Consider the following 12,285-nt stretch of genomic DNA (forward strand, 5'->3'; position numbering starts at 1 on the left):
TTTTTTATAAAAATAAATAAACTGTCTCCACTAGCACAATGTTCTAGGTCTGCCACTGTATAGACTCATACAAAAAAAATACTATATCTGTACAAATAATTCAGTCAAGTAGAAATACTAACACTACATGTTCAAGCTCAATAACATTAAAATTAACAGTTTTAGCTTTTAATTAAATAACTAAATATAAACAGGGAGCAACTCTTAAGATTTCTCCAATCAGATAACTAATGAATTACATGATATATTATAAAAATATTTTAAGATACATTAAACAAAATCTGAAGCATTTTGCAGGTATTTTGGACTTTCACCTTACATGACTGTTTAAACATTAAGGATACATGTAATACCTTTATTTATTTCTAGTAGCCAGGACTTAGAAAAGTTTTAAAATGGTCACCGCAACCTTACCACCTAATTCTTCGATTAACAGTACATCCAAACATTGCAACATCTGTCCAATCTTCTTTGGATTGCAGCACTGACCTATAGCGACAAAAACAACATTTGAATATCTAAACACAAACAATGCTGTTTTAGGATCACGCCATCTACCTCATTGAGCACTGAAATGATTGCAAGACTAAAAAAACGGAGGGAGGAAAAAATAAGAATATAACTGCAATCTAGAGCAAGGTTTTCAATTGTGATTGCAGTTGCAATTACAGTACTGTTGCAATCAGAATCATGATGTAATTGTGAAGAGTCCAGAAACTTCGACATTACAGCGGCTATTGTGGTTACGAAACTTTTCTAAAACCTTAATTGTGAGCTAAGATTTCCTTAATTTCTTCTTCATCGAGGTTTATATTATCAGCTTTCATACTCTCTAAAATCCCATCTAAATCCTTCCCACATCTAACGTACATCTTGATCAAAGACAGATACATGTCCCTATTCATTGAATTCACAGTCTTCATTGAATTAACAAAATCTTCCACTTCCCCTACATCTCTGTTACTAGTGACCCAATTGAAAATGCTGGACACGACATCAACTTTTGGTCTCCAACGTGTGTTCTGGTCTAGCACAGCCAGAGCTTCCTTGATGCACTGAAATGCCTTCTCCATGTTCTCCTTGTCTACATACCCAGATGCAATGATGCCCCAACTGTTGGGAGTCGGTGTCTTTCCTTTTGCGGCCAAACTTCGCAGCACTGCTTCTGCCTTCTCAACCATTCCCTTCTGGGAATACCCTATGAGGAGGACGTTAGGCACTCTGAAATCACAAGTGTTACCAGATAACTCCCACTCGGCAAGTACTTTTTCAGCTTGATCAAGCTCCCCAAGCTTCACCAAACAACCCAACATGGTTATATACTCCCTGTTACGCTGCTTCTTGCAGTTGGCTTTCTGGAGCCTCCAAACTCTCATCATGCCCCCCTTGCCCCCAAGACCTGCATAGTGTGATATCAGATGGTTGTAGGCAAGCACGTCGCGCTTGTCTGCTTTTTCCTCACACTTCTTCAGGAAAACCAGAGCCTTCTCCTTCATGCCTGCTTTTATGTAGAACTTCACCACCATAGAATATGTCATCCAATCTGTGCCAATGTGGGGTTCACTCTCCATCTCCTCCAACAGTTTCTCCACATTCGCGAGGTCGCCTCGCATGCCATAAGAGTTTATGCAAATCCTGTAGCTGAAGATGTTTGGAGAAACACCATCGGTTTTCATCTGGGCCAAGACACCAGGGACTTTCTCAAGTTGTTGGGTGTGCGTGTAGAGCCACATTATGTTGTTGTAATTGAGAAGGGAAACCATACCCATGTCCTTCATCTTCTGCATCTGCGAGAGTGACATTTCAACCAATCCTTCCCTCACATAACAATTCAAAAGGGCACCGTGAGCCTTGAAAGTTTTGTCTCTATCACTCAAACTGTTGAAATAACTCTCCGCACTCTCCACTCCACGAACTCTACCAATGAGATCTAACTGCACCGCTTGGTTACCCGAGGAAATTGGGCATAGCCCTTTGCTACTCATCCACTCAGAAACCTGAACATGTTAAGATTGAAGATATCTTAGTATTCATCCACTCAGAAACCTTAACACATGAAGATCGAAGATATCTTAGTAATAGCTATTGATCCACTCGGTTGAAGATATCTCAGTAATTGCTACGTAAGCAGGAACATGTGGAACAATTAAAAAAAAAAAAGAAAACCCTCAGTTTACTGTAGTTCAATTTTTTCATTTTCATGTCTCTTCAACACTCTAACGTTGTTTTTGTTACACACTCAATCTCTGGTTAAAATTTGAGTTTAGTTAGTTTGGAAATGGAATTTCATGTTTAGTGAAACCCACATGAATTTTATCTAATAGTAAGAAAGAATGGGTCAGAAAATAAGTGTTGGGGAGTGGATCAGTAACATTTCTTTTCACCTTATTTCCAATTCTTTTATAGAACAAATACTGAAAGAAAAAAAAGAAAAAAAAAAAACGCATTTACAATATAAAGGTGTTTTTGCACTATCATTTACATGCATGATAATATTTCGAGTTCAATAGATACTATAAACTAATAATATACCCGTTAATAATCCTTTTCTACAAAACATAAGAACCAGGGCTAGCATGCGTTTCTCAGAGGCAAACAATTAGCGTGTTTTACTTCTAAACCTAACTCATTTGTTCTGCTCAGCGACGAAACAGAGAACTGAAAGAACCTCGAGTGCTTGGGTGAGGCGCTTGTTGGTGCGGAGGATTTTGACGATGCGTTGAAGCTCGAGGCCGTTAACGGCGTTACCTTGTTGGATCCACCTGTCGAGAACGGGGACAACGCTCACGGAAGGGTCTCCGAGGGGGCTGATTCGGGAATAGAGGTTTTTTGGGCCCCTTGTGGCTGCGGAGAATCGTCGCAGAAACGTTGCGGCGAGGTTTCGAGACGCCGTTAACGACATTGCCAAACGAAGACCACGTGTTCGTTCAAATGGGAAGGAAGCGAGGTTGCGGAACCTGAACAGAGCAAAGACGCGCGTAAAAGCAGGTTGCCAAGTGGGAACTTGTCTTGGCGGGCTGGCCTGGCCTGTTAAGGCCCAATATTTCGGCCCAAGGAGCTTTTAGCCCGGAATGAAAATAATTTGGAAGATGCATAATTTTCAAAATCCGTCATTGAATCGATTAGGATATTAGATCAAAATAAGTGAGTCATTAATTGATCCAAATTTTATTATTTTTTCTTAAAAAAATATTTATGTTGAATATATTTTAGACTTATACATTTTAATAAATTTATATTTTATCTTAAATTTTAATTTTTATCTTATTTAAAATTATCTTTATTTTCATTTTGTATATATGTGAAAAAATTAATTTTAAATTGTATACACTATAAAAATTATTTAAGTTACATATATTACAAACAAATACATTAGAATAAGTGGTTATTATAGTGTTTACTATGATTTTTTATTCTTTCATTAATGGGGTTTGATTTTTATATTGTGTTTTTTTTTTGAAATTTTTTTTAAAGTGATAAAAAAAATCTTTATGGTTGAACCAATTTGATCGTCCGGTTCACTAGTCGAACCAAAAGTTTAACCGGTTCATTTTAATTTAAAACGGGTCAAATATATAACCGATTCAACTAAAGACTCATATCTAAAGATTGACTACACCATAGATTCCCGTTAAAAGGATGAGATTCATTTGAATAACTCAAAAAGTAAAATAAATTAAAAATTAAATAAAAAAATCGAATGTTCAAATATAACTATAATTAGGGAATATTGAAATGACAAAGACTTAACATAGCATAACACTCCCAAAAATTGGAGCATTTACAAACACGCATTTGACTCTACTGATGCAGCAGAACACATGTTCATAGCACTACTGCATTATTGAATTCTCTGAAACAATATCAATTAAGAATTGAAGAAAGTGTATGATACTGAGATGATATATATCCTCCACTCCTGGCTTTTAAAAGTAGCATGGATGTGGAAATGTATGTTAATGTGTGTCACTGCAGCTAGAAGAACTGAGTTTTGGATGAAAAAGTTTGTCCAAAGGTCCAAGTGGAGGGAACCACATTGAGGAACAGCAGTGTCTTCCCATCAACCAATGTGACCTTGAACGAGAGTCTCTGGTTTCTGAGATCTGCACTGCTCTGCCAGTTGGCTCCCCAGTTCCTGTGCATTGGCAGCCATGCTCCACTTCTGGACCCTCTGATCCACACACCCTTCACATCCCCACTCCCTCCCACATTGGATACCATCACCATGTTGAAATTGGATTGCCCCTTCAATGTGAACCTCACTCCACCTCTTCTTTTGCATGCCACCCTTCAGATCAAGTAACATCAAATCAAAATTACTCATTATAACGCACAACTCTTAAAAGAAACTAATTTATAAAATTAATTTATAAGGTAAAAATTATTCATATATTTTATTATAATCCTATCTTTAATATATATATATATATATATATATATATATATATATATATATATATTATTCTGGTCACTTATCTAACATTAATGATAACAACAAAATTTGAATATAAGAATATATATCTAAATATACTATTTTAGACACTCACCATTAGATTATATTATATTCCATTCAATGAACAAATGGATGTAACTTTCCTCACCCTATATTTAATCACCTACAATTTTGTTGACTTTAATTTCTCTATAAAAAACTTAATTAAGTTTGGTTTTCGTTCATTAAAAAACAAAAAAAAAATTACTTTAGTTCTTTTAATCTAAAAATGCATCATGTTTGATCTTTAAAGTATTTTAGATAATATTTTATAATTATTTTAAGTGCTTTATAAATCACAAAAAAAAAAAATAATAAATGATGTATTTTTAAATTAGAGAGATTAAAATAATTAAAAAATTAAGAGACTGGAATTGAATTTCAAAAATTTTAAGGAGACTAAAAATATTTTTTTAATTAAGGAAAATCAAACTTGATATTAATAAATTTATAATACACATGTATTTAATTATAAACCAATTGAGTTACACTTATCGATAATTATCATTTATGTTTTTTTAATAAAAAGTAAGTGATGTTATTTTTTCTTCAATTTAATATATATATTTTATTTTTATTGTATAATTGCTATTTCTTTTGTTCTATGGTACATATTACAGTGCATGTGGCATATTAACAATTTTATTTATACTTTTTAAACCTCAAAGAATAAGTCGGTCATAGCACATGACATAAAAAGATAGTATAAAAATTATTGTTTCATATTCTTGTGATGTTACACCTCATTTTAATTTATAATATTCATATAAATAATGAGTTGCGTTACAGAACTATCATGAGACATGTAATGGAAAGAAAGAGAGAGAAAAACGCACAAAGCTGATAAAAAAAAGAGAGAGAGAGAGAGAGATTATTTTTAACAAGTTAACAAAATAGATAGATCACTCTTGAGGTAAATAAAAAAGGAGTGTGAAAAAAAAAATTCTAGATAAGAGAAAAGGCAAAGTAAAAGACTATTTTACAATTGTAAAGTTCGGTGAAAAAAAAAATGTAAACTAATCATACTTCAGTTTTGAAGTTTGAAGTTCAAGTTGAATGTTCTAATATCCTCCACTTGCTATTTCATATTAACTAATCTGAAAATCTAAAATTATAATTTTTTTAACTATGTTATTAGTAACATCTATTAGTTTTATTGATCACTAAATTTTTGTTAAAAAATCTAACTCAAACACATAATTTTCATCCAGATAACTCAAACCGTAACTTTACTAAAAGGGGTTGAATTCAGTTTCATTCATTACATACGAGTAATCTAAAATTATATTAATTTTCTTTAGGCATAAGTGTCGTGGATCAACTCTCTTTGCACTTTTTTATTTTTATTTTTATAGTTTTAATTGTTGGTATGTTTTTAATGATATATAGAAGATGGAAATAATGTTTTGTAGTATACCTTCTATAAAGGACAGGAACAATGCCTTCATTTCCTTGTCGTGCAATACGAAGAAAAGCAGGCATAGACATGTCAAAGTGATGGTAAGGAGGGTCACACCACCCTCCATGGTTGTTTGGAGGGCAAAAATTAGTGGCGGTTACTGTCACACTGCGGCTAATAAGGCACCACTTTGGGTCTGCCCTATAGTCACACATTAATTGGTAGCAAGCACCACAAACCTCACCATCTCTGAAAAGCATAGTGCTCACTGCTGCAGTGTTCACACCAAACCCAGCATGAAAGGTATCATCGTAGCCACAAGCTCCCCCTGAAAATAATAGTTACAAATTATATTAAACTCAATGTCACAAATAAAGAATGAAGAATTAATTAAATTGTATATAATCTTTTTTTTACTTTAATAATAAAGAGGTGTAACTCTTTCGAATCAAATGGATCTCTATAAAAATAAAATAGTATTTTTTATTGTAATTTTATATTCAAATTGGTGATCAAACATCAATTATTGTCAAATCACTTGCACTAATATTAATTATAATGACTTTTAGTTGAATATTATGTTTATAATACATGTTTTATTATACTGTGTTTCTCTTTTCATAGTTAATTAATTATATTGCATTTTGAGGAAAGAATAACTTTGATTTTTTTACTAACCATTTCTCTTACATCTCTTTAATGTTTTCTCTTTTCTCTTTTTCTTTTTCATCCCATGCATATCATTTGTGATAGGGTGGTAATAAAGGTTCACTTCAAGGTGACCATGAATTGAGGTAAAAAAAAAAAAAAAAGAGAGATAATAACAAAATAAATCAAATAAAGAAAAGAGTACGTAACCGATATCATGAACAATACAATATAATATAGAGAAGAAGGAAAATGATAAAAATAAACATGAGTAAAAATATATAATGTGAGAGCCCATATATCTCACACCTCGTAAAAGGGGTATGAGAGAATATTTTTGTTTCAAGAATAACTTTTAACTTTCACGTGCATTTGCGAGTTGGTTTTCCCATGAAGAAAGAGGGTGAACGTATTAGTATATATTAATATATATACATAGATCAAACCAACATAATAATAAGTTAGGTTTATAAGCTATAGTAGTGATTGTTAATTACATATTAAAAAAGACTTACCAAGGGTAGAGGGACTTTGATTTGCCCCATAGAACGTTGCATGAGCATTAAGCCAACCGTTACTAGCATGGACGTGGACTACACTGAAAACAAAAGCAAAGCAAAGATAGGAAAGAAAAGTTGAAGAAATCACATGAGGCCCCATTTTCTCTCAGAAGAAACAACTTTTGGTTTGTTTTTCTTTCGTGGAACAAACAGGTACTAGTGTTACATATGATCCTAGGAGAAAGTGTCCGGTTTTATAGGTGGAAAACGCGGTTGTCGGTGACATGAATATTAAATCGGATCCGTTAATTAACGACTTTGATGGGATTTTGATCCTTAGAAAACGCGTTTCCTTATACGCTTCCAAGCACGGAAGACTGTACGGTTGGGTGGCGGAATAGAACTTAGAGACAAGAAGATAAACAAGCACATGCAATAGCCTGTCCTCACAGTAAACACTCTTCAAATCCTCTCTCTTTTCTCTCTCTTCTCCGTCAACAAATCAACACCCATTTTTCACATTTTCAGCCTTTCAAAACATTTTAAAAAAATGAGTAAGTTTAAGGTATTAAATTGAGAGTAGGAGACTAAGACTTTGTTTGGATATAAATTTATATATAAAAAAAAATTAAGAATATTTTTATTTAAATGTTGAGGTACAATTAAAGTCTCACATTTTTATAACAAAATGATCTATAAACATGAATGTGTGCATTGAAGGGAGATATTTTGGATGATGATCAAAAAGAAAAATTATGAAAAATTAAATTTAATGGGACATAATATTTTTGCTAACATAGATACATGCATGTGTAGGAACTTTGATGTACAATAACTAATATAAGAGCCAATGATTTAACTAGATGTACAATAGAAAATAAAGAATGTTTTTAGTAAAAAGTTTTCAAAAAATATTTCTAAATTGTATTCAAACATGTTTTAATTATATTCATTTAAAAATTTGAATTGGGTGTCTCTTTGCTATACTCTTTTAGTCTTTTCATGCACAAGGACATGAGATCGTGTATTTTTGAACAAGTAAAATATAATAGAAGATGTATATACTATATATAATATACATGATGAACTATTAAGAGAACTAGAATTTATATATTGGTGTACATGTTAGAATAGGGAAATGAAAATTCTAATGAAAATAGACCGACAAATTTTTATATATATAATTTAAAAAGTTAATATATAGAAAACAATATTAAAATAATTTTTACTTCTTTTATAAGAAAATTTGTAATACTCTTTTTCGGTTTAATCAAAAAGGAAATGAAAGTTGTGGAAGAAAAATAGAAAAGATAATTATTTTTCCCGTTAATTTTGTTTAACAACGAAATTGTTGAGAAAGGAAAAAAAATGTGAATCTTATTTTATTCTGTATAATATTAGTAAACAAATGTGAAAATGAATTAAAGAGATCGGTTTTTTTACTTGCTTTCAAATGATAGTATCCGTCTCCTACATCACTGATTCTACACAGCTGTCATATTTATTCTACTACTAAAATTTCTTTTATTATATGCAATTTTTTTATGAATTTTTATGAAAAATTCGTAGGAAACATTATTCCTACAAATTTTCTACGAAATTTTATCATAAATAATATATTTTTATGAATTTTAAAATTTGCAAGAAATTTTCATGCAAAATTTCTTGCAAAAAAAAATTTGCAAGAAAGTTTCCTGCAAAAATTTTTTTGCAGGAAACTTTCTTGCAAAGAAAAATTTGCAAGAAAGTTTCTAGCGAATTTTTTCACAAGAAATTATACAGGAATATTTTTTTTGAAAAAAATTAAAAAAATTACTATAAATTCTATCAATAATTCTTCAACTTTCAAATGCTCACAATGAATTCATGCGAAACATTTGTTTCCATGTCTCCAACATGTGATACATATTCTTTTAAATTCTAAGATTGTAGATTATAAGTCTAGCACTCAACCATAAAATCAACTTGTAAGGTAAGTGTTCCCCAAACTTAAATATTCTTTAATTATTTTATTTTCAATCGATGTGGGTCTTGAAGTTTTTTTAAAATATTAAACTTATAAATTTAAATATATATATATATTTTTTATTTCCTGCGGATTAAAATTTGCAGAAAAATGCACAGGAAAAGTTACCTGCAAAATTTTTCTACCATTTAGTAAACATTACTTGCGAATTTATTTTTGCAAGAAAATCTGTAAGAAACAAAATAAAATTCTTACAATATTTTTTGCAAATTTTTACCATGAAAAAAACTTTCTATGATCACTAAAATTGTAGCAAAATTTGCAAAAAAATTCTTGTATATTATTTTTCGTAAAAAAGTTTGAAAAAAATATCTGTAAATTATTTTTCGTAAATAAATTCGTAAAAAAATTTTGCGAATTTATTATTGCAAGAAAATTCGCAAAAAATTTCTGCAAATATTTTTTTTAGAAAAATTGGCAAGAAAATGACATTTTTCTGATAGTGTTCCTTGAAATATTTTTTTAGAACTTCTCTAATGAAAAATATTCTTTATTTATAATAGAGAAGTTCTCAAAAGTGCTTCTACTTTGTATCCATACAAACTCTTATTTATTTATTTTATTTCTTTCATCACCAAACATAATATAAAAAAATATATAAATGAACTTTCTCTAAAAAGAAATCTATAAACGAATTATGTTTTTTTTTTAATTATATTTTGAAATATACGGTCCATGTGTTTTTTTCAATGATTGTCGCAACAATAAGTTAGCATTGCTATTTACATTTTAATAAATGAGTAGTTTTTCAATTTTGACTTATCGAATAAGCTTCTTGAATTTTAAAGATTATTAAATAAAGAGTATCAATTTTATTTTATATCTTATTCGAAGATAAGAAAAATATGTTTTCAATTTCTCTAAATATTTTTGAAATTCAGTTTTAAGTCTTGATTTTTTTAACTATTGCGATCCCTATAATTTTAAAAATATACTATTTTTATTCCAAAGGGGTTTAAATACACTTGAAAATGATTTTAAAATATTATCTAAATTACTTTAAAGACAATAAATAATGCATTTTAAAATTATAATGATCAAAATAATACAATTTAAAAAAAAAAAACACTAGTACCAATCTTCAAAAAATTTAAAGTAACCAAAAAAATATTTTACGCAACACTATTTTTCTCTATAGGTTTTTCACTCTTAATTCCGTGGTATGCTAATTAATTTATTTTCTAAATTTCGTACAGATGAATAGTAATTGTAATTGACACGTACGTATATAATATATAGATAATATAGATATGCATTCACTTGATTCTTTAAAGAAGATTCTTTCAATCGTGTACACATGCAGGAAATCAAGTGGTCATTTAATTAAGATGATATTAATGAGAGGCCTTGAAATTCTTAATGTCTAATTAATTAATAGAATATTTAAGAGTGCTTTATTTATTTTTATTAGTCGGAATTATGAATACAACAATTTTAATTTAAAACTTTATACATACTACACTAACCTCATCATTATTGTTTATATATAAATAAATCCACCTTTATTATGATTTATCATATAATTTATATTTAATTTTAATTTATACAATTTTTTTTTATCAACAAGGTCATGGTTTGATGCAATAGATTGTGTGGTTTAAACAGTAAAGTCAAGCTCTGAATAAAATTTAAAATTGCTAACATTTGAAGTATGAAAATCCACGTTTAACCTCATTAGGAAGGGAGTCTTCGCCTGATTCACGTCTGATGTCACCTTAGTGGCGCCTGACGTCATTCAGAGAGTTTTTGTCTTGTTCATGCTTAGCACCACCCATTTGGTACCTAACGTCACCAAGTCAGAAACTATCTCCCTAATGTACAATTGTGAGTCTCTTCAAGGATCACTTCTTGTTGACAAGAAGAAAGTATGCATACTTGGCCAATCTATAAACAATCACCCACCTTATTTGGTGATACCCCGATTTCATATCTATTTTTGAGAACATCGCAACTCCTTTAAGTTGATCCACATCAAGTCATCTATTCGAGGTAGTGAATATTTGTTTTTTATTGTCAACTTATTTAGTTGTTGGTAATCCACACAAAAGCGAGCACCACCATCCTTCTTCCTTACCAGTAATGCCGAAGCATCTCAAGGAGACACACTTGATGACCTCACCAACTATTTCTCCAACAATTCTTCCACCTACTTCTTCAGCTCCACCAACTCAATTAAGGCCATCTTATAAGGAGCTGTTGATACCGGCTCGGCACCTAGCACCAAATCAATACTAAACTTTGTGTCCTTCACACGAGGTAACCTTAACACTTCATTCGGAAACACCACTAGGAACTCCCTCACCACATCTATCTCACTGATTGCCTTCTTGGGCTCTATGCTTATAACAACAAACAACATGAAGCATCAAACTCCACCCCCAAATAGCTATTTAGCTTGGCTAGCTAAAACCAACACATCATTCTTCACTTGAGGAAACATTAACTCCCTTTAAGCATAATCTATAAGGACGTGATTGGCAAACAATCAATCCATTCCCAAGATTATGTCAATCTCCACCATGGGCAAACATATCAAGTTCACTCTGAACTTTCTACCGAACACCTCTATAAGGCACCTCACACACATTTTCAACATCACCACAGTGATAATAATTGGAGTAGAAACACATAAATCAACATGCAAAGCATATACAAATAACCCCAACCTCCCCACACAAGCAATAGAGATGAAGGGATGTGTGGCTCTTAAGCCAAACAAAAACATAACATCTTTATCAATCACTCTACCCTTCCCTTTCACCAAATCTGATAAAGTGGAAACCTTTACACCAGTCAAAGCAAAAACACCCCTTATTGTTGTAGGCTAGTTGGCCTCAAAGTACTCCTCGCTTAAGTAGGCCTCACCTAACAATCTCCAAAAATGTGGTCCAACTTACCACATTTGTAACACATATTCTCCAAGTGGGAAAAATCCCAAATAAGGTGAGCTCCTCCACATTTGACACATTTGATCTCTTGAGCTCCACCTTAAGGAGTAACAGTTTGAGGTACCCTTATGACAAAACCCCTATGTTGTTAAGAAGGTCTATCATATGGTCTCCTATGTTGACCTCTTCTTTTGAATCCTGATGATCCCTCCTGACCCTTGGTAGCCTTATTACCACCACCACCCTCTAATCTCTCAATAGTCTTTGTCTTCTCAACCAAGGTAGGAAACCCTATGATTGACATAGGGACTACCACACACTTTAGTTCATGC

General features: G+C 31.5%; 2 protein-coding genes across 2 annotated transcripts; both read right to left on the reverse strand.

Moving 5' to 3' along the window:
* Positions 1 to 601: 601 nt before the first annotated feature.
* Positions 602 to 3,018, reverse strand: LOC109819013 (pentatricopeptide repeat-containing protein At4g21705, mitochondrial). Its single transcript, XM_020384585.3, has 2 exons — positions 2,669 to 3,018; positions 602 to 1,997 (listed from the first exon to the last, which is right to left on the reverse strand). The coding sequence occupies exons 1-2, from the start codon at positions 2,900 to 2,902 to the stop codon at positions 765 to 767; spliced, it is 1,467 nt and encodes a 488-aa protein (XP_020240174.1). The 5' UTR covers positions 2,903 to 3,018; the 3' UTR covers positions 602 to 764.
* A 627-nt stretch (positions 3,019 to 3,645) lies between these two features.
* Positions 3,646 to 7,804, reverse strand: EXPA12 (expansin 12). The gene is made up of 3 exons (XM_020384591.3): positions 7,055 to 7,804; positions 5,910 to 6,219; positions 3,646 to 4,288 (listed from the first exon to the last, which is right to left on the reverse strand). Exons 1-3 carry the CDS (start codon positions 7,197 to 7,199, stop codon positions 3,976 to 3,978), a joined length of 768 nt encoding a protein of 255 aa, XP_020240180.2. The 5' UTR covers positions 7,200 to 7,804; the 3' UTR covers positions 3,646 to 3,975.
* Between the last annotated feature and the right edge of the window lie 4,481 nt (positions 7,805 to 12,285).

Source organism: Cajanus cajan, chromosome 8, assembly GCF_000230855.2.
Source record: "Cajanus cajan strain Asha chromosome 8, NIPB_CcT2T_4, whole genome shotgun sequence".
In the NCBI taxonomy this organism is placed as follows: domain Eukaryota; kingdom Viridiplantae; phylum Streptophyta; class Magnoliopsida; order Fabales; family Fabaceae; genus Cajanus; species Cajanus cajan.